This window comes from Lipomyces arxii (genome assembly GCF_038497795.1).
Source record: "Lipomyces arxii strain Phaff 12-163 unplaced genomic scaffold V1512scaffold_17, whole genome shotgun sequence".
Classification (NCBI taxonomy): Eukaryota; Fungi; Ascomycota; class Lipomycetes; order Lipomycetales; family Lipomycetaceae; genus Lipomyces; species Lipomyces arxii.
Genome location: NW_027117716.1, coordinates 39,327 through 60,042, shown reverse-complemented (window position 1 = coordinate 60,042; position 20,716 = coordinate 39,327). Strand labels below are relative to the sequence as shown.

At 43.3% G+C, this 20,716-nt stretch overlaps 9 protein-coding genes across 9 annotated transcripts; 5 read left to right on the top strand and 4 right to left on the bottom strand.

Moving 5' to 3' along the window:
* The first annotated feature begins 22 nt into the window (after window positions 1-22).
* On the top strand, window positions 23-1,002 carry V1512DRAFT_266098 (Arv1-like family-domain-containing protein). Its single transcript, XM_066917031.1, has 2 exons — window positions 23-122; window positions 168-1,002. Exon 2 carries the CDS (start codon window positions 170-172, stop codon window positions 944-946), a length of 777 nt encoding a protein of 258 aa, XP_066770064.1. The 5' UTR covers window positions 23-122; window positions 168-169; the 3' UTR covers window positions 947-1,002.
* A 200-nt stretch (window positions 1,003-1,202) lies between these two features.
* V1512DRAFT_277507 (fungal-specific transcription factor domain-containing protein) lies at window positions 1,203-3,914 on the top strand. The gene is made up of 2 exons (XM_066917915.1): window positions 1,203-1,576; window positions 1,625-3,914. Exons 1-2 carry the CDS (start codon window positions 1,264-1,266, stop codon window positions 3,790-3,792), a joined length of 2,481 nt encoding a protein of 826 aa, XP_066770063.1. The 5' UTR covers window positions 1,203-1,263; the 3' UTR covers window positions 3,793-3,914.
* Window positions 3,881-5,648, bottom strand: V1512DRAFT_266095 (uncharacterized protein). The gene has a single exon (XM_066917030.1). It carries the CDS (start codon window positions 5,228-5,230, stop codon window positions 3,917-3,919), a length of 1,314 nt encoding a protein of 437 aa, XP_066770062.1. The 5' UTR covers window positions 5,231-5,648; the 3' UTR covers window positions 3,881-3,916.
* Window positions 5,649-6,038: 390 nt separating this feature from the next.
* On the bottom strand, window positions 6,039-8,890 carry V1512DRAFT_51004 (OPT oligopeptide transporter protein-domain-containing protein). Its single transcript, XM_066918421.1, has 2 exons — window positions 8,747-8,890; window positions 6,039-8,696 (listed from the first exon to the last, which is right to left on the bottom strand). The coding sequence occupies exons 1-2, from the start codon at window positions 8,747-8,749 to the stop codon at window positions 6,117-6,119; spliced, it is 2,583 nt and encodes an 860-aa protein (XP_066770061.1). The 5' UTR covers window positions 8,750-8,890; the 3' UTR covers window positions 6,039-6,116.
* Window positions 8,891-11,663: 2,773 nt separating this feature from the next.
* V1512DRAFT_249169 (major facilitator superfamily domain-containing protein) lies at window positions 11,664-13,328 on the top strand (the record flags this gene model as incomplete). Its single annotated transcript, XM_066914601.1, has 2 exons — window positions 11,664-12,014; window positions 12,060-13,328. The coding sequence occupies 2 exons, from the start codon at window positions 11,664-11,666 to the stop codon at window positions 13,326-13,328; spliced, it is 1,620 nt and encodes a 539-aa protein (XP_066770060.1).
* Window positions 13,329-13,481: 153 nt separating this feature from the next.
* On the top strand, window positions 13,482-15,195 carry V1512DRAFT_277504 (uncharacterized protein). The gene is made up of 2 exons (XM_066917914.1): window positions 13,482-13,574; window positions 13,622-15,195. The coding sequence occupies exons 1-2, from the start codon at window positions 13,515-13,517 to the stop codon at window positions 15,110-15,112; spliced, it is 1,551 nt and encodes a 516-aa protein (XP_066770059.1). The 5' UTR covers window positions 13,482-13,514; the 3' UTR covers window positions 15,113-15,195.
* On the bottom strand, window positions 15,134-17,711 carry V1512DRAFT_266079 (Cullin family-domain-containing protein). Its single transcript, XM_066917029.1, has 2 exons — window positions 17,056-17,711; window positions 15,134-17,004 (listed from the first exon to the last, which is right to left on the bottom strand). Exons 1-2 carry the CDS (start codon window positions 17,613-17,615, stop codon window positions 15,216-15,218), a joined length of 2,349 nt encoding a protein of 782 aa, XP_066770058.1. The 5' UTR covers window positions 17,616-17,711; the 3' UTR covers window positions 15,134-15,215.
* A 136-nt stretch (window positions 17,712-17,847) lies between these two features.
* On the top strand, window positions 17,848-18,656 carry V1512DRAFT_266078 (thioredoxin-like protein). Its single transcript, XM_066917028.1, has one exon. The coding sequence runs from the start codon at window positions 17,915-17,917 to the stop codon at window positions 18,590-18,592; it is 678 nt and encodes a 225-aa protein (XP_066770057.1). The 5' UTR covers window positions 17,848-17,914; the 3' UTR covers window positions 18,593-18,656.
* V1512DRAFT_266077 (dihydrouridine synthase-domain-containing protein) lies at window positions 18,590-20,385 on the bottom strand. The gene is made up of 3 exons (XM_066917027.1): window positions 20,238-20,385; window positions 19,505-20,191; window positions 18,590-19,451 (listed from the first exon to the last, which is right to left on the bottom strand). Exons 2-3 carry the CDS (start codon window positions 19,938-19,940, stop codon window positions 18,622-18,624), a joined length of 1,266 nt encoding a protein of 421 aa, XP_066770056.1. The 5' UTR covers window positions 19,941-20,191; window positions 20,238-20,385; the 3' UTR covers window positions 18,590-18,621.
* Between the last annotated feature and the right edge of the window lie 331 nt (window positions 20,386-20,716).

Below are 20,716 nucleotides of genomic sequence, written 5' to 3'. Positions count from 1 at the left end.
GATGTCGACAACTTACTATACTGATATCGACAACTTCGACTAACTCTTGATTGAAGCACTAAAAGTGACCTGGTGGCTATTGGAGCATGCGACTAAGAGAGGGTACATTTAGAGAGAAGATAGTGTGTATATTTACTTAGTATGGGGATGTAGTACTGACAGAACAGGAATGATATGCATAGAATGTGCACATCCAGTGACATCGCTCTACACAGCTTATTCGTCCAACAACATTCGATTAACAGCATGCCCAAATTGCAATAAATTTGCAGATAAATACATAGAGCATGACAGCGTACTGATATTTATTGATTTGGTGCTTATAAAGCCTCAAGTGTACCGACACTTGGCGTTCAATCGCCTCTCAATATCACCACATTTACATTCAACTATTCGGAGAATATTTGTCTTGATTACACTGTTTGACGTGTACCTTACATGGGCACGAGCAGAAAAGGAATCATACAGGGATGAAAGTGCCGGTAGTCAATTAGAACGAGAAGTCTTGCAGTTTCCGGTACTTGGTCAATACATATTCTTTGTTTTGTACTGTCTAACTGAGACTGCTGTCACTCATGGAGTACTGCGGTATTTTTCGCGATATGCAGCAAGTAAATCTCCCGAAGCACCTTCTTATGATCCGGACACAGTCACAATAGCACTTTTAATATCGTCAGCTACGAAGTTATTCCCAATTTTAATGGTCATATGGAGCTATGACATTCCAGCAGCAGCTAAGGCAGTAGGCTGGGCAGTTAACGTGAGCACGATTGAAGCATTAAATATTGTTTTGATGTGTGGCCACGGCAAAGCTTGTGGATTAATGCTTCTTGCTGTTGCATCCAGACGAGCGACAGTTCGGTTTTTTATTTGGTTATTGATTGGAAGGTCAGGGCTTGGAATGATTCGAGATGAATGGCATGCAATACGCCATATCTTCTCTTAAAAACAATTTAAAATACTTTTAATGCGACTTATGTAATATATTTCCTTTTTCCTAGAGCCGGTTACTAAGCCAATTCCCCGCCTTTCCATTGCGCAAAAGCAATTGCTGATTAAAGTTTTATTTTTATTGGCTTCTCTTAGCTATCGTAATTAGCTTACAGTGGAGCATTAGGTTAAGTGTGAACTCTAAATTGCATGCGGGATACAGTTCAATTCAAAGGTTCCCCCCACGCCACTCCGGCTCCGCTTTTTATTGAAACTGTTTTTAATCAGAACTTGGAACGGATAATTCTACCAAGTGCAATAAAACCCCGAAAAATGGACCCTTCTCCGGTCTCGTTTTCGTCGCTTCATAGTAATGGGACTGTTAGTTATATAGCACCGAAAGATGTCCATGACGTGCCTCCACCACCAATACTAGATAGTCATCTTCAGGTGCAAATTGAAACTCAGCAACTACAACAGCAAGAAGATTTAGATTTCGTGAACCAGCAAAATTCTACTCTTTCACAGCCGAGTAGAAAAAGACGCAGATCTAGAAAAGGTCTCGATAAAGTATTTGAATGTGACGCACCAGGGTGTGGGAAGAAGTTTACGCGGTCAGAACATTTATCACGACATCAGCTAAATCGTATGTTTGTGATAATTAGAGCACTTTTATGTTGATTTTAACAATTAGATGCACCAAAACAGATATTCAAATGCACTTGGCCTGACTGTAACAAATCATTTGTTAGAGAAGACTTAAGAGTAAGGCATTTAGATAGGCACCGTCGTCGTGGAGGCAATGAAGATACGAATTTTAAAGATGAGGAGTCAATGGCAGGAAGCCTTCCGGAGACTGCGTCAGCTACTGGTTCAGCTATTACAAGCATTGCTGGGCCCGTTACAACAGGCTCAATTAGTACAAAGCTACCTTATTCTCAAGACTCTACTCAGCAGTTTTCACCGTTGCCATCGATGGTCATGCTGCCTCCCCCTCAAACTCAGATTCAACCTGATCAACAGGCTATACCTTCAATCCCACAAGATCAAAATCCATTGTCGTCACAACAATCGCCGTCAAATGCCACAGATCTCATCAATTGGCTGTTTTCCGATGGCATGCTTAGCAATGCTCGAGATTTATTTCTACCGTCAACTCTATCAAATACCTTTGAATACCCGTTGGATCTCCCGAATACACTAACCCCACCCACGCCACCTCAGGGTCGGGTGATGTCAGAGTCTAAACGACTAGACATTCTCGGCCTGATTCCTTCACTTGAATCGCACCCTGATTTTGAACTCGATTGCATTCACAGATTTTTGGCTTTATATTGGAGCAAGTTTCATTTTCAGTTTCCAATTCTTCATAAGCCTTCGTTTGAAGCTGATACTACTCCTGGAGTATTATTACTCAGCATGATTATGGTGGGCGCCTATTTTGGAAGGGGTCAGGATTTGGCATTAAAAATTGCAGAACCATTACGTTGGGTCATTTTTGGCAGCCCTGGGTTTCATCCGCCAGCAAAAATTTGGATTATTCAAAGTTTGTTAATTTTGGAAGTGTTTGAAAAGACAATGTCTACACGAAAGTTCCATGAGCGTGCGCATATTCATCATGGAACAACTCTACAGCTTATTCGTCGTGGAACAACATTAATTGGCGGACATTCACCAAATGCAAACGAACAGCAGGTTGAACGGAGTACCTCGGAGATTTGGAAGCGGTGGGTTGACGCCGAGATGGCTAAACGAGCAGCTTTTATGGCGTTTATACTTGATATTTGTCATGCCGATTTGTTTGCACATTCACTTGTGTTGTCTGCTCATGAAATTAGATTGTCTTTACCGTGCGATGAGGCGTCATGGGACTCAATTCCAGCTGACCGAACAAAGTTGCTACAAACGCCGACTATTTCGTTTCTTAAAGCCGTGAAACGATTGCTAAATCAACAGTCAGTGACTACAGGCAGATTTGGATCTATTATTTTGCTTGGTGGTCTCATGTCGCTGTCCTATCAGATGGAGCAATTAGACTTGCAAATCTCATCTCTCGGCTGGGGAGCCTTCCGAGACACTTGGCGGTCAACGCTTGGCCCAGCACTAGATTTCTGGCGTGCTGATTACGACCGGCGGTTTCCTCAGCAGCTTGCTACTTCGTCGTATCCCGGTGACAACACTGTTTATGAGCGGACAATGCCGCCGATGTTACATTTGGCGCACGTCGCAATGTGGGTCTCAACATATGATATGCAGATCTTTTCTGGCGTTCATCGGGTATTAGGTCGACCGACCCGGTATCAGGATTACGTCATAGCTCGGCGACGAATGAACGACTGGGCAATCAGCGAAAGAGCGCGGGAAGCAGCTTGGCATGCGTATAAGTTTCTACGAGAAGTGTATATAATTGGTGATCAGGGGTCGTACTACGGTAAACAGCCGTACACAGCTGCTGAGGACGTGTTTGTGCATCGGCCATGCACGATTTTTCATTGCGCGCAGGTGGTGTGGTCGTATGGATTTTGTCTCGAAGGTCCGGAAAACAATATACTGGGCGAGCGCGACAAGATCAATGGCGAGGCCAAGGACTCCGACGAGGACGCAGAGAATTTGATTCCGGCTGCCGAAGATGGTAAAGCTTTTCTGGAGCGGATGTGTGGAGCGCGGACTGGCCGTGAACTCGATGCGATGGAGGGCAAGAACAGGACTGTAGGGCTGATGCGCATGATTTCGGAGTCGATGAAGGCGGCAAGCTGGGAGTTATTGAAGGAAGGATGTGAGCATATGTCTGGTAATATACAGCGCAGTATGGGACGAGAAGATGCCAATGTTAGAGGCGGTAGAGTGTACCATGATGATTAAGAGTTTTGGATTTACTGGGCATTGCGATTTTGACATTTACATCCGTCTAAAGCGTATTTGGAGTTTGGAAGTTCTGCTTTTAAAATGTATTGGAATAAAAGTACAGTTAACATTTGCCATAATTTTACTGAGTAAAGTTTTTTGCGTTCAGATGATCACGATCATACTCTACTGAAAACTGGGCATACCTCCGTTTTGTTGCAGCTAGCTGCTTATCCTGCTCAATTATTTGTTGCTTTAGCTGTAAAGCCTCGACGTAACCTCGGGCGGCCTTGCTTGCCTGACTCATTGCTGCTAAAGCGGTAGTGGCGTCGACCTCAGCTTGCTTTTTGTACCGTAGAGCTTCGTATTCTTGTTTCTTTAACCTGTTCCTAGGGAATATGTGTACAAACAGCTCGTTCTCTGGATGAACATATTTTGCATGTTCCTCGTCAAACCGTAGAGTCTTGAGATGTCTGTTGATATTTCCCTTTGTGACGAATTTGTGTCCGCATTTGCATGTGAAGATGTAGTCGTAGTTGCGTTCGTCATGCACGCTGTAAGGATAGACCTCGACTGCAGGCGAAGGCGCAGATAAAATCAACTGGCTATTGAGAGACGGATGGCCGGAAATCAACGGGATCGGAGTACGCAACACGCTATAAGCTTGCTCGTTTCTTGACGGCGGCAAGGCAGGGATCGGGTTTGAAAACAATACTCTTCGCTTTGGCCGACCAGGGGGGCCGTATCGTTGATTCTGGTACTCTGCCAACGAAATCTCGGCCATTGTGTGTTGCTGATGCTCTGGTGTTGGCGGGGACTGCTGAATGCCGTGTCCAGCCGGGGGGAACACATTTGAGATTGGTGCTGGTGTCAACGCGGCCGTCTGAGAGAATTGACTATTGTTCGCATTTGTGTACTGAGGTAGTGAGTCCAGGTCTTTTCCGATTGAATCTTGGACTGCATGTACATGCTCAGCGAAAATCAGCGGATCTTGATTGAGTTGTTTTGCTTGATACTGAAGATTTGTTAAATCATTGCTTTCACGTGTGGTCGGAGCAGGAGAGGTCTGAACTGGACTCTTTAACTTTCGCTTTCGCGATTGCTTTTGTTTCTTTGTAGGCGGTTCTGCAATCATCGAGTCTGACTCTTGTTTAATGTTAGATCTGGTGTCCTGTTTTCTTTCTTCATGGCCCTCTGTACCAGCCAAGTCCTTTTGTTTCCGCGTTATTGGCTTGACATAGTCAACTACTTGTTTACTTTTTTTAATTGGCTTTTCATCCTTCTCAATCTCATCCTGCTTTCGTTTCCCTGTATTCACCTTCTTGCGTTTATAAAGACCTTTCTTTGCCGGTTTTTTCGAGACTGAACGAATCTTGTCCTTTGAAGTTGCATTTTTGGTATTAATTTGTGTTGGTGCAGTAGACTCTGCTGCCTGCTTGCTTGCAGAGCTACCCATTTGTGCGCTAGCTTTACGTGTAGCGTTCTTTGATCGCGGAGAAGTTGTGTTTCGGCGAGTTCTTCGTAGTCTGACAACGAAGTCTTGATGCAGTCAAGTCCAGAATAGCAGAATGTTATTTTGGTCTCTATTGTGTGAAGTTCATACGCAATAATTGCTATGTGGCTGCATTAATATACCCAGAATAGACCAACATACAATGATTTGCAGCATAAACAAATAAGCGGTGCATAGCAAATAGCATAGTCGGCATAGCAATGCCATGTATATTCCATACTGGTCTGTCATATTACATACTGGATTGCCGAATGGCTACAGATTTGGTGCGCGTAGTCAGTCTCGAAGGTTTTGTGAGTGAGTATTTTATGCCTGGCAGTCAGTCACTTTTAGTCAATTTAATTGTATCGTCTTGCTTCTTAATATTCAACGACATTACACAAAATACCATACAAATCTGCATTCAAGGGTAGGGGTAAATTACATTGAGATCAAGATGTGCACGGGCTCAATTTTACTGTTGATGCGTTTTTACTCAGAAAGTCAGTTCAAAATGTAAGCAAAGTCCAAATTTACATTCCGTTCTTTCTTTGTCGTTTCATAGCGTTGGCTGTTCTAGCTTTTACGGCTCAAAGACGCAATGTAAAGACTAAAAGTTTAGGTCAGAGTTTACAGAAGACCAGGGCTAAAATTCTCACCGAATACGAAATCCGGCTGTTTTTTTTTCGGTTTTTATGCTAAGGAATAACGTTGAACCGCATATCAACACCGCAATATTCGGCATAAGATCTCGTAGTACGCAATACGCATCGCATTTAAATCATACTATGAGTAAAAATTATTGTTAATTAAACTTACATCGATATTACAACAGAACTGCAAAAACTATTTAACTCCAAGTACCAGGTGCAGGACCGAAGTAGCCAACCTCAGGAATAGGCAACTTGGTAGCCGCGTAAGTTCCGTCTAATCCAGCAGTTTGAACCGTGTTACCCCACCAGACAAACGATGTGTTTGTGTACTGCAGCGTCAAGAAAATGAACATACCACTAAACGCGACACCGGCCGACAATCCAGAAGTCAGAATGTAGTTGTATTTTGTCCACCAAAGCTGGTAGTTGCGCTTGAGATAATAGTTGAAGACAAAGCCCGCAATCAAACCAGGAGTGTACTGAGAGAGATTGTAAGCCTGCCCCCACTTGGAAAGACCGTTCAGCAACAAAACTGGATGAACGTAAAGCATCGCTCGCGGGAACCTCCACTTCAAAAACACAAATGGGAAAACAGCGACAAAGCAAATTAAAAATGTGTACTTGACAACAGGGTACAGGCTGTTCAACATACGACGAGGTCCAACAATACCATACAAAATACCCTCAGAGTACAATGAATGCGGATAAGAGCATGTGAAATGGTCTGGCTGAGTGTACTCGCAGAAGTTGTCAATAGAATCAATCGAGAAGTTTAAGATCGCAACTGTCATGAACGCCTGGACCAAAACTGCAATCATCTGCACTCGGAACATAGCACGTGGAGGAAGCTTAACGTAATGACCCATCTTCAAGTCACTAACAAAGCTCTCACTCTGTTGGTCCATATCCCAGCCAAACTGACGAATAATCATGTTAGCAATACCGTTTCCGGGAAGCATGTAACCAATAATGATAAACGTCAAGTTGGCAAATCCAAGCTCATATCCAGTAACAGACGCGATGATAGACGAAGGGATCAACATGACAGTGCACACAATAATGACAATCAGTAAAGCCCACACTGGCGCATTGGTGGGATATCCAGCAACACATCCAACAGCAAATGCAAATGAAACTACAAGCACCCCAAGGTACCACCAATCAGGAACCTCAGGGTATTTGGCCATCATTGCGGTGTGAGGATCATTGTAAGTCTCAAAGTTAGAGCGGTTGCGGTATCTGAGTTGATGCCAGAAATCCTTGAAGGCGTTACCAAGCATCTTGTATTCTGTCAACAGAATATATGAAATCGAGAGCGTGTGAATACCAAGCGCAGCACCATTAGTCAAAATGTAACCGGCAGATGTGAATGGACGCGAATAGTTCTTGTATCCTTCCTCATCAAATTGGTTATTGATAGACACGCGAGAAGCATTGTATGTCTGTCCAGTATTGTCATAAATGCTATTGGAGTTGATAGGAAGATAAGCAGTGTAGCTGTAATTGGTCCAGTACATAGCCAAAACTATGAAAGCACCAGCAAAAACACCGACGTAATTGTTGAGGATAGAAAAGAAAGGAACGACCAATGGATTGGTATAGTTGACAATAGACCAGTCAAAAGTAGTAATTGGGTTAAATCCAAGACCAAGCATAGATCCGCAAATAACCGCAAGGTTAAAGTTTTTGGGGGCAATCCATGTGATCCAGTTAAAGTAACTGAGTGCGCGGAAGATGTATGCTGGGAAGAAAAACCAACAGAATGACAAGCCGAGAGTAATGAAAAAAAATCTGTACTTGGGCATGGTCCATCCATTGATATTAATTCGCTTCTCGGGAATGAGTAAAGTACGGTTGAGTGCCAAGGTAGGCAAAATTGTAGGCCACATAGCTTTGACTGGATAGATTGCAAAACGACGAATGAGACCGGCCAAGCCAAATCCAAGATACAAAGTGGCAAAGTTCAATAACATCATGAAGCCAAAGCCAACATATTTAAGATTGAAGAACATTGGCATACGGAGCACCAACAAGGCAGATCCGACTGGGGCAGCGGCAGATGCAACATTGACCATCAAAGTCGCAAGCATCTGCTCTTTGTGAGTCCATGGACCAGGGTTCAAACTGTAAACAGTTCCAAAGAGCTTGATTCTCCAATCTGGCAACACTTTCGCACAAAATTCACCGCAAAAATAAAGCAAGATCTGACAAGCCTGGGACGTAATTGAAAGGGCTGGCTGACGCTGACTGAAAAACTGGTTGATGAAAGATGCAAGAGCAACCCAGCAGATTCCAAGAACGTACATTCGAATAGTCTCAATCTGGGCAGTCGGATCGTCAAACGGATCACAGACGGCACGCACTTCTGGATATGGCGAGTGGTATTTGATCAGAGAAGCTTCAATCTTGATATCAAGCTCATATGCATCTATATCACCTCCCTCGTAATGCTCAGGTCCTTTCAACAATTGGACAATACGATCCATATCCTGAGCAGGAAAGTTCTCGTCACGCTTATGATATTCAACAGCATCCTTCAGAATCTGAATACCCTCTTCAACGGGAAGAACAGACATCTTCTCGAACAAGTACTCTGCACCTTTGTCAAACACAGCTTCGCTTTCATCTTCTCCATAATGAACAGCAGTCAGACGATGGATGATTTTTGCTCTTTCAAGGGGATCATAATCCACACCTTTTTCAACGTCGAAACTGCTGTCGTCGTTGGCAACGGTAACGGGTACCTGTTTCTTTTCGTCTTCGATTTCCAACTCCATCTAGATTTATATCAGTATAATGATAAGAACAACACAGCATAAGACAGTACCATTAACAGAAATTTTTCAACAACGAATAAGCCGGTCTGTAGTCGTCGGAATCCAACGAAAGACCGGCAGTCGGGAAATATAAATACGCGCCCGCGCGATGAGTGCCACTAAACATACATAGCTGCAAGTGCGGGACGTCGTGCGAGAAGTAAACGCCACGGGTATCGAGAGCGACATAATAATGATTGGGATGTATAACATGTTATGCTGACTTATCGTACACAAAACAGCCAAAAAAAAAGCCTCTGACAAGACTTCAAGGGGACTGACTGACTGTGACTAAACTTAATCAGGACAGGCTTCCCCCCGTACTCCGACAGATACTGAATTAAAGTTTGGCTGAGTAAATCCGAATAACTTTAATTTGAATGCTTGGACGCGCATTTTTTGTCTGTTCTCTTTCTTATCTTTTGGCCTGATAGCACAATAAAACGTCTGTGTCATTTTGAACACGGACGTTCGTTTAAAATCATTTTATCTTTGATCATAAATTTGCCTTGTGCGAGCGCACTGCGCGTGCACAAACCAGTATATGCTTGGAAGCTAATCATTAGGCTGAGTAATTTAAACGTATCGTTTAATGCCGGCATATTGAAAAAGAAATGCGCCATTTCATACGTCGTGATCTAACTCTAAAGTCAAGACAAAGCAATTCTTTGACAGGTCAAAACCCGACCCTTGACAGTGGAGGTATGTTGTTTTCTCTTTTCGTTTGCGTTTTGTGTGTGTGTGCGTATGCTCGAGAGTGGGTACTTATCGTTATCTCCTTAGTACATGAACTTTAATTTATCACGGGACCCACTTTCTTTTGGAACCAAATATCAACGACGTCGTTGTATCTCAATCTTATACTAGAAGTAGAGCTTAGATATGAATGTATTTATAATCATGTAACTATTTTATTAGGGTATCCGGTTTAATTATCCGGGTTGTAAGAGTAGCGCATACGTAAATAACAAGTTTAACCAAGGCTCAAGACTTTTCTTAGTTCTAGTAAGCTACCGCGGCCAAGAAGTCTCTCTCTCTGCCTTGGACGGGTCCGTCTTTGTAGATAACGGGATAACAAGCATTAGTCAATTAAAGTTTTTCTTTTGTTGCTTTGCGCATCCTAATATTCATGTACATAATTTCAATCTAAATTGCGATTTATTATACAGCTTTGACTTTACCTTATTTGAAAGGGATATAAAGTCTTATCTTATTTTAGCAGTAATTCTGTGAAGGCACAATCTTCAGGGACTGGTCCCACATTACGTCTTTTTCAAAAAGGTTAGTTATGTTAAATAAAAAACTTACCCAAGCCTTGTGACTCAAAGAAGTTTCTGATAGTTTGTACGTATGACAGCATGTCGTAGACAGCCTCCTTAACAGCTCGCAGTAAAGCAAGCCTCGACCGGATCTAACCTGACTTGTTCAAGCAAAATCATCGTGGGGCTCAAATCAAGGGGTTAAAGTTCTTGTTCAAAACTATCGAAAAACCCTAAAAATCCACTTCAGTTCCCGTCTTTTCGTGCGAAGCAAACACCGTGAGCCCTATTGAGCATTTTAGACTTGAGTGGTAATAATCTTTTACTGCTTCAGATTATGAATTGCGAGGACACGACTTGCCGGATATGCATATAGCCGCTTAGTAAAAAACCAGTACACGAAAATACCTGCCTTCCGCAAACAAGATGAGAACGAGCTTAATGGATTTATACGCAAGAAACTCTGAACTTATTATATAATGCGAGTATATTTTGTTTCGTCGAAACTGGTTTTCTTATAAGTTAGTTTTGACACAGCTACACCAAGCGTATCCATCATGTACCTTCAAGGTATTACCTGCAGGAAATATTTAAGAGAACAGGATGACTGTGATTAGGACTGTTAACGATTTCCGTACGCTTGTATATGACTTTAAATTGTTGATGCTTAAAGTGTTCTTTGTGACTTTAGTAAATTCTAACTTATGAGCTTCTCCATGCATCTTTAAAGATTAAAAAATTTTGGCAATCAGATGGTAAATATTGATTATTTATGTTCAAAGAATTCGGATTACTATTTGAGTCGACCATTCGCTGATTTTTCCGTCTCAGTACCCGTTTTGGACAGATGAACGAGATTGTTGTCCGAAGTATTGAGTACTGTGGAGGTGAGTTGATTTGAACTAAATTTATGTACTTTTGACTTTGCAATGCAATTCATTGTCATTTGTTGAGATGCATCCATTTTCTGGACTTCAACTGATGTGACTTGATCAATTGACTGTTCAGAATTAGAGCCTCTGAAATACAACTGCTTACCGGCGACAGGCAAGGTAGTCACCATAGCAGTAGCTGTTTTATTCCGGTTTAAGCAGACGAACACGCGTAGCAAGCATTGATGAAGCCCAATCAAGCGTGCGATCGTTGAATTTGAATCAGCATTTTTGCATGATTTATCTACATCTTTTTGCATTTGTCGCGCTTTTTCTGCTCGATAAATACAACGATCTCTTCTTCGTCATGTCTGATATCTCAAGTCACTCTTCACTACTGATAGACTGTTCCAAACTCTTTATATACCGTGCTTCTTTTACTCAAACAGTCGGCCTTGAATAATCTAAGAGCAGCCTGCAAATCGTTAAGCATGCGCGAACTCTAAATATAATCCAGAAACTATTTCAAAATAATAGTGCATGTCCTTGTGTAGCTTCATACTAGCGAATTACACGACTGCTGTTTCATTATCAAAAGCGCTTTAAATCTAAAATTGAAAATCTACAGAGTGCGGCTCGAGATGAAATTCCGATAAAGGCGGATCATGCATGACTCAGAGGCGAACTGATAAATGCTGATTGCGCGAGCTTGAATTAAATACAATTTTTTGATTAAGGCACTGAAAAACTCAATTCAGCTTTTTCAATACCAATTGAAGCACGAGCATCTCAGTAAAATGAGTTCCTCGGACAGAATTGAGGAAGACGAATCTTCACGTCTTATTCAAGAGGAATTAAATCTTGGCTCCGACGACGAAGAGGCATTAATTGACGCCATCGAAGAGGAAACTCTTGCGACTGGAGCACTTATCACTGTCTTTTTGTCACTTTACGTAGGAGTATTTCTGGCCGCAATTGACGGTACAATTGTTGCAACATTACTGTCCAGAATTGCTTCAGATTTCAACGAATTTAAGTCTGTGTCTTGGATTGCAACGGGATACCTAATCTCTCAAGCCGCTTTCCAACCTTTGTACGGAAAGCTTTCCGATATTTTTGGAAGAAAACCAATTTTACTTATTTGCAATGCAAGTTGATTGTGAGTCACAATGAGCAAATGCTAATTGATGCAGGTCTTGTTTGGAGCAGGTTCAATTCTTTGCGGAATCGCGCCAAATATGTGGTTTCTGGTGTTCGCACGAGTAGTTGCCGGATGTGGAGGAGGCGGTTTGACTACGCTAAGTGCAATTACCTTGAGTGATATAGTTCCACTTCGACAACGTGGTTTGTTGCAGGGTATTGGAAATATCTTATACGGATCCGGCGCGGCGGTTGGAGGTATTGTTGGTGGCATACTGACTGAAACTGTTGGCTGGCGATGGACTTTTGCGCTGCAAGGCCCAATCATTGTTCTCTCGCTTCTTGCCATCCAATTTAATCTGAATTTGCCGCCCAAGGAAATTGACGGTAGTAAGTTTAAACGGATCGACTTTTTGGGATCCGGCACTTTAGTAACTGGCCTGTGTCTGTTTTTGTTTGCAGTAAGTGTTGGTGGCAGTTATTATCCATGGAGTTCAGCTATTGTTGTTTTGCCATTGACTCTGTCGATGATTGTAACTGCAGCGTTTGTGTATATCGAAATATATGTTGCCAAGGAGCCGGTCATTCCACTATTTTTACTCAAGAACCGCACTGTGAGAGGTTCGGCTTTTACCAGTTGGTTCACCACCATGGTCTATTTCAGCAACATTTTTTACACTGCAATCTACATGATTTCGGTTAAGGGCACGTCGCCCACTAAATCAGGATCAAGTCTTATGCCACAGTTCATCGGTTCCGCACTCGGATCTCTAATCTGTGGATTCTACATGCGCCGGACCGGACGCTACTTCCCCATGACTGTGCTGGCGGCTGTAACCATCGTCTCTGGCTCACTTTTCCTTTGCACCATTGGAATGGATTCAAATGTCAACATCGTGGGCTCGTATTTGTTCCTTCCAGGATTCGGCGGTGGCCTGTATCTCACAATCACACTGGTCGGGCTTGTTGCGGCAGTACCACATGAGTTTCAGGCCGTCTCAACTTCGATCCAGTACGGATTCCGCGGGACCGGCGCGACAATCGGCGTCGCTATCGGCGCTGCGATTTTCCAAAACACACTGGGCACCAAATTGCGTGAACGTATCACTGGACCAGGAGCGGACGCAATCATCGATCTGGTCTCAAACTCGGTTGAAGCAATTGCTGACTTGCCGCCAGAGTATAAACTCAGTGTGACTCAAAGTTACTTGGATGCAGTCCATGCGGTCCTGTACGCCAGTGCATTTTTTTCAGTGTGTGCTGCAATTGCAAGCATGACAATGAAGGAGCACGTACTTCACAGTACGGTGAACCGTAGATAAAACAATTGGATATTAGAGTAGTTAGTACATTACAAAAAATATGGGATCATGATTGCGTAAATGAAATCATAAGCCAACGCGTAGCATGGGTTAGGTGTTTGCAAATTTGTTTGGAAACGTGTTGGGAGAATTGAAATTAGTTGACGACCTGCTATTTGATTGAGCCAAGACGGGTCAACAGCAGCCATGTCGAAACCACTCGAAGGTTTCAACATTTGCTGCACCGGAGTACCGAGCATTAAGATTGTGAGGGTGATTTCAAATATAATGCGAATACTGGCTGACTATATTAGAATGAGCTGAAGGCAAAGACGCAGAAGATGGGTGGTCGTCTGTCGCTGGATTTACTGTCAAGCGTGACACACCTGGTGGTTGCGTCTCCTGATACACCGAAATACGAATATGCATTAAAAAAAAGACCAGATATCATGTTCCTGACGGTCGAGTTTGTACCAGTATTATACGACAAGTGGATTTCTGGTGAGGACATTGATGTCGACCATGAAATTGCTGAATACGGCGAACGCACTGTGTTTGGCAACATCAAAATCGCGTTTACAAACATTCCGGGGCAAGAGCGGTTAGAGTATGCGAGTTTGGTTAAGAAGCACGGTGGCGTGTACATTGCCTACGTCTCGACTTCTGCGGACTTGCTTGTGGCGGGAAAAGGTGAAGGCGAAAAGTATAAGTTTGCGTTGGACAAGAAAATCCCGATTGTGCATGTGAACTGGTTAAAGGCGTGTTTGAAGCGAGGGGCGTGGATAAGTTCCGCCGAGTTTTCGTTTGATTTGGGTGAACAAGCAGTCGAGGATCGGCTGGCTCGGATTCCAAGCAAACAAAAACCTGTCTTGGCCTTGACAGATAAATCCTTGTCTGAGAAGCGGCCGGTCAGTTTGGTCAGACGGACAAGATCGGAGAACACGTGGAATGCAATCATGGAAGACATTGAGTCGTCGAGACCGCCGTCCAGGTCTGCGAGCGTGGTTGTCCGTCAGTCTTCATCGCATGGAACTCCGTTCGACCTTGTTGATGCTGACGAAGCTAACCAGATTGCGAATAAAGGTATCGATGTGACGGAGGAATCTGCCGAGGAACGACTGTTTAGTGGTCACATCTTTCTGTTTCATGGATTTTCCATCACAAAGTTAAAGTATGTGGAACAGTATATAACGTCTCGTGGTGGTATAATTCTATCTTCAGAAGAAGAGTCTCAACCAACACATTTTGTTGTTCCGTTCGACGCGAAGCCATTGGATCTTCGACCGACTCCACCGTCAGCTGTCTTGGTCACAAACTGGTACATTGACGAGAGCATACACTACCAGCAATTACAGCCACCCGAGACTTGTGTTTACTCGCGTTATCTCGGTGAGATTATACATCATCCGAATGCGTCTATATTCCAGAACAAACAGATCTCAGCATCAGGATTTAGTGGCATGCAAGCTACACATATTGAACGATTCATCACCGCGCTTGGAGCAAAGTTTATTGACACTCTCGAAGAAAGCCGCGATCTGCTTGTGGTGACGGATGAGCAGTTTCAAGCAATGAACAACCGAAACATGGCTGCGGAATTACAAATGCAACCGACAAAAAAGATGCGTGCCGCTGTGAGTTGGAAAATCAGAATTGCACCGGCAGCTTGGATATTTGAACCAGACCGGTGGGCGAGCTTGTTTAGACCCAAAGCAGCAGCCGAAGATCACGAGCGGGCTGCGAAACGAGCGCGAGAGTCAGAGAAGGAGAACATCGCGAAGATTACGAAGAAGCGACAGCATTAATGCATTTTGGGTGGGATTGTCTTGGTTGTAACATAACTATGAATTAAATGTGTATATAGATAATTAACGAGAACTCCAAAGAAGTGTAGCAATCCGCCCTGATTTACGATAGATAGACATACTTGTCCGCGCCGTCCCGCTCAATGTACTCTTTTTCAATCAACTTTTCAATGTTTTTCTTGATATCCGCCAAATCAAGTGTACCCCTGCTCTTGGTCTGATCGATTGTCTGCTGGATGAGCTCGACATGGCGAATTGTTTTGCGCGATTTCATGATCCGGATGATGCAGGCCTGGATCTCGTATTGTCTGTCACGCTGAACCTGGTCATGCGTGTCCTTGTTTTCTTCTGGAGTTTCCTTCAACTGGATCTGGTTGATACGGAGACGTACAGCCCTGTCTTCAAACTTGAGATTCACTTTGAACTTGTCGCCAGGGTTGACGTCTTTGCCCTTGGGTTCCTTTGTGAGTACTCGAATTTTACCGCAGGCCAGAGACTGCAACGTTCGTCCAAGCTCGCGGTCGTCCAAAGATGTTGCGGCCTTGATTGCTTCGTAAGACAAGGTAGCGGCATCCGGTATGTCGTTAAACAGTAACAACACTGTTGTTTGAAACAAACTCATACTCAGTTCTTTAAGACCCTTGGGGAAAACCGCGCGTACAGTACAGTGACCTAACGTGTGTCTCCATGAAATGCGACGACCGGTTTGCTTGGTCAGGTAGAAAGCCTTAAAGTTCTCAAGCGCTTCGGCCATGTGCGGCGGAAGGATAATAGGCACATCGGGATAAGACGGCCAAAACGCCTGGGAGAGAGCATTGACATACAAATCCACACCACCGTCGCTCTTGCCTGAGGCAAACTTGGAAGCCTTAAACGAGGCCATAAAGTCCTTAGACAGTGCGATGTCTTTGAACATTCCCTCAAGCTTTTGAGTAAATCCAACACCACACTCGTCTTTCAATCTCGATAGCATTCTGCTCTCGGCGTCATCACTTGCAGACTTGTTAAGCAATAACCGCTTGGCAAGATCCTTTTTATAGAAAGCTTCAAAAACATCCTTGCCATCAATGAACCTAAACAGCACCAGGACTGAATCCATACGTTCCCTGAGCTCTTTATCGTCCATAGCCTTATTTCCTGCACGCAAGATCTCGTCAACATACTTCGCAATCATTTCTGCTGGTACGTTCTGACGCTTATTGATGAATGTCACAAAAGTAGTACGCATCGTACCGTCAAACTCGGCTTGATCCGCCGTTGCCTTAAACGCTTCAGCAACGATATGATCAAGCTTAGCCTTAAAAGCAAGCAATGAGTTTACCATGACCGGATCTTTTGAAGGTTCCATAACAAGCTTGAGACCTTCATTGCGGATGTAATCTGCCCAAGCAGAAAGCATGATCTTGATCTGCCCGACTTGGCTAAACAAGTCAAACATGATTGCAAGGCTTTCAATTCCGTCAGTTTCAACCAACTCATCGAAACCACGATCAATGATTGTTTCAACCTCGTTCTGGACCAACTGAGTCTTGACAGTCTCGATCGCTTCGTTTCGGGTCGTGCGGTCTAAACCGAACGTGGCTGCTGCGTCGTTCTCGAATTTAAGACAATCAAGGACTAGTTTCAGATAATCTGGAACAAGAAGCGTATCGACGTACATATTTGCCAAATTTTCGTAATGCAATCTAGTAGATTCCACAAATTCGGGGTGGAAAGTGGACGCGTAAATTCCGAGAATAGAGATCATGCGAACAACAGTAGAAAGCTTTTCAACCGGAACATCGTGTTTGGATCTGTACTCTTCAAAGTAAATCATCATACTTGTCATCAATTGAGATCCAATGACGGTGTTTTCCACAATCTCAGTTCTGAATAGCTTCAAACCAGTGTCCCTAGTAGAAGTTAGTTGCGTCAGTCTGTAGAACCGGAAAGACCACACCTACCAGATTGAAGATTGACCAGGAGTGTTTAGCAAGTAACTCCTGTCGAGATAGAAGAACATATTTTTGATAATTGCAAGCTGAGATGACCATCGCACCCACACGTCTTCGATTGTTACGGCCATGTGATTACTCAGGCCTGCCATTCCACCAGCAGAAGCATATCTCTCAGCAGCGGGAAACAATTCACGCGTCAAAAAGTCTTGCACAATGTGATCTTTCATGCGCTGCTTCAACAAGTCCCACAGCTTTTGGCTCCCATCGGCTCGGCATAGATTCTCTACACCACGATACAAAGCTTCGAACGATGTCGAGACGGGCGAATCAGCAAATATAGAGTCAAGAGCCTGATTCAATGCATCTGAAGTAGACTTATAATACTGCTCTGACAAATTCGAAGGCAACGGAGTAGTGCACGATAGCACAAGCTTGCGCGCACCTCCGGATCCCGATGTCTTGCGCTGCCTCTTTGGACGCTGAGTGGAAGACAAATTCAAGTTAGATTTAACCAGGCTCGAGTCAAATGACAGCGGGAGTCCACGAGACGGAAAATTCTGAAGCATTTTACGTTTATTCAGTAAAAAAGCCGACGACGAAATTGAGCGATAACATGGATATAAACTGAGCACACGATAGCAACTCCCATCAGTACAACACCCTTATAAATATTATCACAAACTCTTGCATAAAATCAGTGTATTTCCAAATAGAAGACTCAGGGGCAACGTTTTAGCACAAAACCCGCATGCTATCTATACGTCATTTGTAATGTTTAATAATGCGCTTTCTAAGTCTCGAAATATAAATTTTCATTTTGTCTTCCCTTTTGTTCATCAACAAATTTAAAGTCATTAAAAAAAACATGTCAAGTCCTTCAATTGCTATTTCAATAGTTTCAGACGTTATTTGCCCGTGGTGCTACATTGGACTCACTCAGCTTCAAAAGGCAATGGCGAAGTTCAAAACGATTCATCCAGACTCTACGATAACACTCTCGTGGCATGCGTTTGAGCTCGATCCTGATCTTGCCAGTTTAAAATCCACAGCTTCGACACCGGACGTGACACCGACTGTTCCACGAGCGCCTTACTACTATGCTAAATTTGGAGGTCCAGAACTTGCTGCTCAAAGACTGGGCATGCTGGCAAACAGAGCTGCAGCTCTTGGGTTGAAGATTGACGTCTTACAAGGAGTTCTTGGACCAACGAAACTGGTTCACGAAGCTATGGTTTACGCGGCTGAGAAGGGAAAGCAGACTGAGTTTATGAAAGCGTGTTTTGAGGCAACATTTAGTCGTGGAGAAAACATATTTGGAACACCGGAAATCGCAAAGATTGCTGACACTATTGAAGGGCTAAGTGGATTCGAAGTCACCCAGTTTTTGGAACAAGGAAAGGGTCGTAGTATTGTCGCCAATGAAATCCACGAGAACAGAGGTATCGGAGGAGTGCCACATTACACCTTTAACGATAGATATCAAGTCTCTGGTGGTCAAGATTCAGAGACTTTTCTCAAGGTACTTGAAGCTGCCAGCAGATAAGTTGAAAATGTTTAATAAAATTATTATATCTATTGAACTTTTTGCTCCTTTTCCTTTCCACCGGTTTCTTCCTTGTCAGCCAGTGGTCGCTTTCCGCCAAACAGAATTTGTCCGTTAACTGGCCTAAAATATGGTTGTGCTCTCCAATATGGCACGGTTTTGTATTCAGCTCCAGATGCGTCTAATGCCTGGCTAGATCGGAAAACCACATCGTTTTCTCTATTCGTGTCATCTGCCATCAAAGTTTTGACTATAGTTTCGACATGCACAGTGATTTTCTCAAACTCTTCAATCTTCGTGTTTCTATTAATCTGAGCGATCTCCGATCTGACATCAGTGTGTACAGGCAAGAACGATCGTAACAGACGAAACAAATGTGACTTGGCGGCAATTTGCGATGCTTCCCCAGGGGTTGTTTTCAATATTTCGAAGTAGTCTCGCAGTAAATGGTCCATTCGAGGAAACATTATATCCATATCTTCCTGATCTGCCGGTAAAATATTTCGATATGTTATTGGTTTGACGAAAAGTGCTGGATTAAACAAGTTGCCTTCTGCAGACATTACTGCGTCGGCACCAGTGGCCTCAAGACACCTATTGATATCTTCCTGATAGAGCAGATTCCCGTTCGCGAAAATAACAGTTTCTGAGGGCAATTGTTCTCGTAAGTATTTAATTATACTCCAATCAGCCAACCCGGTCTGCTGTCCTTTCATCTCTCTGGTTCGGCCATGTACAGTAAGAATTTGGGCGCCTGCAGAGAGCACCATTTTTGCATATGCTAAAGTTTTCTCGCGATCTGGAAACACCCTGATTTTAACTGTGACTGGAATCGAAAGATTTTTATCTAAAATATTAACTAGCAAGCATTTTGTTAGCAGTTTGCTTCAATGAAGGTCTCCCACTGCATACTTAATTTGTAAATCAATTCCCAGTCTTCTTGCAGAAAAGAACCGTATTTTCCTCGCTTTGCTATATTCTGCGGACAGCCCAAATTCAAATCAACCGCATCACACTGATCCTCGACGAGCTTAGCAGCCTCTAATAAAAGATCTGGATCATTGGCGCAAAACTGTACAATCAGCGGCCGGTCAGATGTTGCCTCTCCATCTAAAGCGTCAAACATCTGTCGGCGATATTTTTCCTGAGTCGCAAACAGCTTGGCGTGTAGCATCGGCGTGTAACATAAATCTGCACCGAGCCGCCGAGATAATTTGCGCCATGCAAGTTCGCTCTGGTCTACCATAGGTGCCACAATCTTCTTTGGCGACCCAATGGATTCATAAAACGCCCGCCCACCAAGTTTTACCTTTTTAGGTTCCTCCGGTGGTGGTGTTATCATTGACATTGTGGAAAAAAGAGTTTGCTGAGTTGGGTGAACCGGTGAGAACGCAATATGCGTCGTTATTCGTTGCAAGAACGGAGCAGCGTCAAGGCGCAAGCTATTAAATTTAGCTCTAACCTCCAAAATGTTAACAATACGTTGAAAAACAATTCTCTTTGTGCTGAACACCAACTCCAAGTTCTCTACACTGTGCGAGTAAATATTATGCAATTTGCTGTATTTTGACTGCTCTGTTCCCAATAATGCTCAAATTTCTTGAAAAAGTTAGCCCTAACCCGACTGCTTTGGTACAATACCCGCCACAAATTGGTATGAGCCGTCTCTTCTCGAAGAGGTAAATATAATCGGTTTTTTTTCTAAAACTTTTGAGTAGAGAAACAAAAAAAATGCAGAATGATTAAATCTAAATTGAAGGTATTTTGACCATGTTCTAATTGAAAAAACGCTCTTATTATCTCTAGACAAGTCATACAGTAAAATGCGAGCTCGTTAACATTTTATTTCATGTGACAAAACCTTATTTGAATACTGAATTTCGAACTCTAACCCCTTACCGCTATACCAATTCACAAAAGCATTAAGTGCCCCCCTGGGCCCGAAACATAGCGCCATAATTTACAAGTCTTTGCACTCAAAAAGAACAGCAATTGACCAGATCAGCTTAAGCCTAGACAACGCCGCAATGTCTTCTATACCAGGAGAATTTGTTGCTGACGAACAGCTAGCTCAGCCAGAAATTGAATCGGTATCAGAAGAGTTGTCACCGGAACCTGCTGCTG

What these genes read in the sequence shown, in the direction of transcription:
- V1512DRAFT_266077 (XM_066917027.1), bottom strand. Translation starts at nt 19,940, where the DNA reads ATGTCAATGATAACACCACCACCGGAGGAACCTAAAAAGGTAAAACTT. An exon ending in GGAATTGATTTACAAATTAA is followed by an intron (nt 19,452 to 19,504) that starts GTATGCAGTGGG and finishes AATGCTTGCTAG; the next exon opens with TTAATATTTTAGATAAAAAT.
- V1512DRAFT_277507 (XM_066917915.1), top strand. Translation starts at nt 1,264, where the DNA reads ATGGACCCTTCTCCGGTCTCGTTTTCGTCGCTTCATAGTAATGGGACT. An exon ending in ATCACGACATCAGCTAAATC is followed by an intron (nt 1,577 to 1,624) that starts GTATGTTTGTGA and finishes TTTAACAATTAG; the next exon opens with ATGCACCAAAACAGATATTC.
- V1512DRAFT_266078 (XM_066917028.1), top strand. Translation starts at nt 17,915, where the DNA reads ATGTCAAGTCCTTCAATTGCTATTTCAATAGTTTCAGACGTTATTTGC.
- V1512DRAFT_266098 (XM_066917031.1), top strand. Translation starts at nt 170, where the DNA reads ATGATATGCATAGAATGTGCACATCCAGTGACATCGCTCTACACAGCT.
- V1512DRAFT_266079 (XM_066917029.1), bottom strand. Translation starts at nt 17,615, where the DNA reads ATGCTTCAGAATTTTCCGTCTCGTGGACTCCCGCTGTCATTTGACTCG. An exon ending in CCTGGTCAATCTTCAATCTG is followed by an intron (nt 17,005 to 17,055) that starts GTAGGTGTGGTC and finishes AACTTCTACTAG; the next exon opens with GGACACTGGTTTGAAGCTAT.
- V1512DRAFT_277504 (XM_066917914.1), top strand. Translation starts at nt 13,515, where the DNA reads ATGTCGAAACCACTCGAAGGTTTCAACATTTGCTGCACCGGAGTACCG. An exon ending in GAGTACCGAGCATTAAGATT is followed by an intron (nt 13,575 to 13,621) that starts GTGAGGGTGATT and finishes TGACTATATTAG; the next exon opens with AATGAGCTGAAGGCAAAGAC.
- V1512DRAFT_266095 (XM_066917030.1), bottom strand. Translation starts at nt 5,230, where the DNA reads ATGGGTAGCTCTGCAAGCAAGCAGGCAGCAGAGTCTACTGCACCAACA.